The sequence below is a fragment of the Oncorhynchus clarkii genome, unplaced genomic scaffold, assembly GCF_045791955.1.
Source record: "Oncorhynchus clarkii lewisi isolate Uvic-CL-2024 unplaced genomic scaffold, UVic_Ocla_1.0 unplaced_contig_13377_pilon_pilon, whole genome shotgun sequence".
Lineage (NCBI taxonomy): Eukaryota > Metazoa > Chordata > Actinopteri > Salmoniformes > Salmonidae > Oncorhynchus > Oncorhynchus clarkii.
Window position 1 is genome coordinate 1 of NW_027258296.1, and position 5,759 is coordinate 5,759.

Consider the following 5,759-nt stretch of genomic DNA (forward strand, 5'->3'; position numbering starts at 1 on the left):
GTGTGTATGAATAGAATTTCCTGAGTTTCCCCCGCATTCCCAGCATAAGGCGCTAGTAGATTCAGGCGCAGCTGGGAACTTTATTGACCGTCAATTTGCACTTAGATTAGGGATCCCTATTGTTCCTGTGGATGTGCCCTTCCCTGTACATGCCTTAGATAGTCGTCCTTTAGGGTCGGGCCTGATTAGGGAGGTCACGGCTCCACTATGTACGATGACGCATGAGGTTCATTAGGGAAGAATTAGTCTCTACTTGATCGATTATCCTGCGTTTCCTGTGGTGTTGGGGCTTCCCTGGTAGGCCTTTCATGACCACACTATTTTGTGGCAACAGAGGGCTCTCAAGGGATGGTCACATCAGTGCTCAGGGAGGTGTATAGGTGTTTCCATAGGTGCAACTACGGTGGAGAGTCCAAACTAGGTCTCCACCATGCACACCCCCCCTGAATATGCTGATTTGGCTCTCGCCTTCTGTAAAAAGAAGGCGACTCAACTACCACCCCCATCGACGGGGGGGATTCTGCAATAAATCTCCTGGTAGATGCAGCACTTCCCAGGAGTCACGGGTATCCTCTGTCACAGGAGGAGACGGTGGCTATGGAAACATATGTCTCCGAATCTCTGGGACAGGGATACATTCGGCCTTCCACCTCACCTGCCTCCTCAAGTTTCTTTTTTGTGAAGAAGAATGATGGAGGTTTACGCCCTTGCATTGACTGTAGAGGTATAAATCAGATCACAGTGAAGTATAGTTACCCGCTGCCTCTCATAGCCAGTGTGACAGAGTCTTTGCATGGGGCACGATTCTTCACCAAATTGGATCTCAGGAGCGCTTACAACCTTGTGCGTATCTGGGAGGTAGTCTGCTTGGACTCAAGGCGTCGGGCGAGGGGCCTTCAGTACCTCATGGAGTGGGAGGGGTACGGTCCGGAGAAGAGATGCTTGGTGCCGGTGGAGGACATCCTGGACCCTTCCTTACTGCAGGAATGTCACCATCTCCACCCGGACCTCCCTGCACCTCGTCCTCCGGGTCGTCTAAGAGGCTGGTGTTGGTGCGCTGCTGGAGCCGTGCGTCAAGGGGGGGTACTGTCACAACTTCCGTCGAAGTTGGTGCCTCTCCTTGTTCGGGCAGTGATCCGCTAGCTGCCACCGATCTATGTTTCTTTTTCCATTTGTTTTGTCTTGATTGTACACACCTGGTTCCCATTATGTTAATATTTATTCCCTATTTAACCCACTGCTTCCCACATGGTTTTGTGAGTGTTTGTTCTTTGTTTAGTGTTCAATACTTCTGTGAGCTGATGTGTTTTCCCTACGTTGAAATGTTTATTTTCGAGTAAAGTATGTCTTTTACTCAGTTCTGTGTCCTGCACCTGACCCCGTCCTAACCGCTGCACATTGACACATGACACATTAGATAGCTTGGTGGGACAATCACATGTCACAGGTATAGGGTGTGGGGGGGGGGGGGGTTTATTTAAGATACTTTTTGAGGAGTTAAAGTTTCAGGTGTTTTCGGAAGATGGGCAGGGACTCTGCTGTCCTAGCTTCAGGGGGAAGCTGGTTCCACCATTGGTGTGCCAGGACAAAGAGCTTGGACTGGGCTATGAGGATTTTATTTGATATGTTATACATCATGAATATTGTATATAATGATTTATAAGCAGCATAGTAATGGGTTATAAACGGTACAATAATGGTTTATAATAAGTTTACTGGCACATCAAGTAAAGTATAAATGAGTATGTACATTTTAATTTGCAAGAATTGATAACAGGCGTCTGTTTCCTAGTTTTATTGATTGCACTGAAACAGATTTTTTTTTTTTAAACAGTAAAAACAAAATGGTCTGAATAAGCAGACTACCTGAATTGATGCAGAACCTGTAAGGTGAATACTCTCCTTGGCCCTGTCCGCCATGCCTGTGAATAGTGGGTCAGTGTATTCAAACCTGCTGCCATAGACAATGGCTGAGATTATGTTGGAGACGGCATAAAGCACAGACTGGGTGGTGTCAAATGCCTTACCTGTAATAGACAAAACATCTAATTAATTACAAAATAAGCTTTCCAGAACCCACACAATCACTTAGCTATTTACTAATAATGTGGTTAAAATAGCCTGATTTTAGCCTAGGCAACCCTGAAAATACATCATACTACTTCTACTACTAGTGTAGAGATACTGATTCTCTTACCCTCATGTTTTTCCAACACTTCAATCAGGTAGGGGATTTCCTCTAAGATTTTCTCCTCACTCCCTTTCTTGCCCATCCCAAAGTCTCTAAGGTTTGTCAGGGCAAAGCGCCTCATCTCTTTCCATGAGTCTCCATTGGCAAACAGAATCCCTGTAGAGAATGTAGTTTGTTTCCATGACAATTTAAAGTAATAATTATAAATAAATTACTATAATATGTCATTTCATAATGAGCATGTACCATATATATATGTATGTATGTATGTATATATATATATATATATATATATATATATATATATATATATATATATATATATATATGTGTATATATATATATATATATGTGTGTGTGTCTATATGTGTGTGTGTATATATGTGTGTGTTTATATATATATATATATATATATATATGTATATATATATATATATGTGTGTGTATATATATATATATATAATCTGCCAAATTATCTCTGCACCTTTTCTGGTCAGGATAATCTGTGTCTATTTAAGACATTTTAGACATCTATATTATTTGCAGCAGATTAGAGTAAGAACATTTGATGAATTGTGGAAACAGCCTGATCTCTGCATTCACCATTCTAGTCTGATCTCTGCATTCACCAATCTAGTCTGATCTCTGCATTCACCATTCTAGTCTGATCTCTGCATTCACCATTCTAGCCTGATCTCTGCATTCACCATTCTAGCCTGATCTCTGCATTCAACATTCTAGTCTGATCTCTGCATTCACCATTCTAGTCTGATCTCTGCATTCACCATTCTAGTCTGATCTCTGCATTCACCATTCTAGTCTGATCTCTGCATTCACCATTCTAGTCTGATCTCTGATTTCACCATTCTAGTCTCAAATGTCAGAAATGAGTGGTATTATTTTAAATGAACTTGTCAGCTATTGGATCACTTTCAACCAATCAGAGGACAGCCTAATTCAAGCACAGTAATTGGCAACATTGGTTGTTGTCCTAAACCCAACCATTGTTTCTGAGAGGGCACTGATTGGACCAGCCATTTTCTGGCTTATTCCAAAAGCCAATCTATTGGATAAAGGGCAGGCTGATACATGCAGCAAAACAGAATGGTGAATGCAGCAATTAGACTTGCTCCACCAGGCTAGAATAAGACTTTCAACAGATTGTGATGCATTTCATTTCCAACTCATCTCAAAGTGTCTGAAAGTGATTGTGTAGCTCAATAAAGTTTATTTAAAGTAACTGTTAGGTGAAAATCTCACTTTTAAAAGTTCATAATTTGTTAACTCATACCCACAATGTTGTTGACTCATCCTATGCTCATATTTGTGGCCAACACATAAATTGGAGAACAAACGCATGGATTTCTATTTTAGCTTGTTCATAGACTGCTTACAGAAATCAATAAGACAGGTTGTCATTTGGGTGAACTATCCCTTTAAGAATGGGACATAGCCAGCAGAAGAGTAAAATATCATTACCATGTCCTTGGTTGAAATCATAGAACACAGGAGTGATGTCCCTGTCCCCAAAGTCCTCTGCCTGGTTGACCAGCGCCTGCTTGACCGTCTTGTATCCTGCCAGAACAACCACTTTCTTGGGTCCAAAGTGAACCGTGAAGATGGAACCATATTTCTTGGAGAGCTGGACAGATAAAGTTTACATAAAGTACACCATAGACTCAGTTATGTCTCGTAATGATATATGACTAAGCACATAACTGGACACCACATACAGCTTGTTTAACATGTATCAGTCAAGAAATAGAGTGAAGACAGTGGTTTACAGTTGATGTCAGACCTTGGTTCAAATACCAGTCAATGTAATTAAATTACTTACAAACAATTAGTATTTAGACAAAGTTTTTTATTGGAAATACATTTGGAAAGTATTGGTGTCGAGCTCCCGCTCCCAATGTCACCGGTCTACTAACCACTGGTCCTGGCAACCATCATTATGCACACCTGGCAACCCATCATTATGCACACCTGGCAACCATCATTATGCACACCTGGCAACCATCATTATGCACATCTGGCAACCATCATTATGCACACCTGTGACTCATCAGTCACACCTGGACTTCATTACTCCCTTGATTACCTACCCTTTAAAAAGCACTCTTCTGTTATCCGTCATCAGATAGTATTGTTTATGTTTCCATGTCAGAAGTCTGGTCATGTCATTAACTGCACCGGTCATTAACTGCACCTATGTTACAAGTGGCATGTATTTACAACTACTTGTTGTTTTATTTGATGTAGTTGTTTTGGCTGTGTATTAGAAAATACTCAAAACACAAAATGTCAAATACTTAAGTACACTATGTACTTGAACCCAGGTCTGTTATAACAAGATCCCTGAAGGAATATTCCAAGGGTGCATCTCGGGCGCCGAAGACGTGGATGTCGATCTCTGATTCAGAGGGATTGTGTTAAATGCGGAAGACACATTTCAGTTGAATGAGTTCAGTTGTACAAATGACCAGGTATCCCCCTTTACTTTCAATATTCTAAAGTGACCTCATCTCTTTCCTTGCAACACATTGGTCACTGTCACAAAGTATTTTGTCCATAGCCTGGTTCCCAACAAAAAAACAGATCTGGGACCAGGCTACTTGGGTAGGATATATATATCTATTGAAATACACTACAGAATAGAACACTAAACAACATTAACCAGCTAAAAGCATATACAATGTGCCAGAGTTCATTCATCAGTTTGCTTACTGAACTTTCAAACCTGGTGAAATAGCAAAAAAACTACATACAGTAAGTGAGATAAAACAGATCAAATCTCACAGATCAAATCAACATGTTTTGTTCTGAAAGCAACGGATGACTTCATCTTACCTCGCAGAGAGTGCAGTAGGGCTTCTTGAGGTCCAGCTGGAGCATGTTACCAAGCAGGGGCAGCGGCCTGGGTCCTGGAGGCTCCTTCCCCTGTTCCTCAGAGCTGGAACCAGAGGAGCGGAGGTAGAGGACCAGCAGAAACAGCACAGTACCCAGCAGTGTCACTGTGCTTGATGTCTGTAGAAGACCTTCTATAAGAGACATCTTCAGACTGAGCTCATACACCTTATACTGGGCTAAAAATACAACACACCAATGCTCCGTTATGGAACAAGTGTGTGTGCTCAGAGAACTTCCACAACAACAGAACTCCAATGAATGCTATTTGTATAACCTCCCCACACCACTCTATTTGAGCAAGATGAGAAGAGGGAGGGTACAACCTCAGAGGAGGAGCTAAACAATGCAACTCCAGCAGGTCTGTCTACATATCATATAATTGTGAAACTCACATGATCTCATCTGCAGGTCATTGACAAACTCTCCATATGATTTGTGTCCTGGTCTCTCCAAAAAAGGTAATACATCGAAAGGCATTTATACGCCTTTATAGACCAGATTAACACATGTAAACTTTATTTCATCACCAAAGGGATGGTGAGGGTTACATAGATAGAATGAGGTTAAATCTAATCATATTTGGGATTTGATTGTGTTACTAAAGATCTTCAGAAATCCCCCTCTGTTGTCTATATACTTTGAAAACTCTATAAATATC

At 41.2% G+C, this 5,759-nt stretch overlaps 1 protein-coding gene across 2 annotated transcripts; it reads right to left on the reverse strand.

The window, feature by feature from the left end:
• Nucleotides 1-1,159: 1,159 nt before the first annotated feature.
• LOC139396499 (cytochrome P450 2K1-like) lies at nucleotides 1,160-5,365 on the reverse strand. 2 transcript variants are annotated; one of them, XM_071143522.1, is made up of 5 exons: nucleotides 5,042-5,365; nucleotides 3,671-3,833; nucleotides 2,198-2,347; nucleotides 1,867-2,027; nucleotides 1,160-1,604 (listed from the first exon to the last, which is right to left on the reverse strand). In XM_071143522.1, exons 1-5 carry the CDS (start codon nucleotides 5,243-5,245, stop codon nucleotides 1,506-1,508), a joined length of 777 nt encoding a protein of 258 aa, XP_070999623.1. In that variant the 5' UTR covers nucleotides 5,246-5,365; the 3' UTR covers nucleotides 1,160-1,505. The 2 variants fall into 2 exon arrangements, with proteins under 2 accessions (XP_070999623.1, XP_070999622.1); XM_071143521.1 differs by having other exon boundaries at nucleotides 1,478-1,599.
• Between the last annotated feature and the right edge of the window lie 394 nt (nucleotides 5,366-5,759).

Bases quoted from the DNA above. Each gene is read 5' to 3' on its own strand.
- LOC139396499 (XM_071143521.1), bottom strand. From the start codon at position 5,245: ATGTCTCTTATAGAAGGTCTTCTACAGACATCAAGCACAGTGACACTG. The intron at 2,348-3,670 runs GTAATGATATTT...CATTCTCTACAG, and splicing joins TGATTTCAACCAAGGACATG to GGATTCTGTTTGCCAATGGA. The intron at 1,600-1,866 runs GTAGTCTGCTTA...CTCATAGCCCAG, and splicing joins CAGGTTCTGCATCAATTCAG to TCCAAGCTCTTTGTCCTGGC.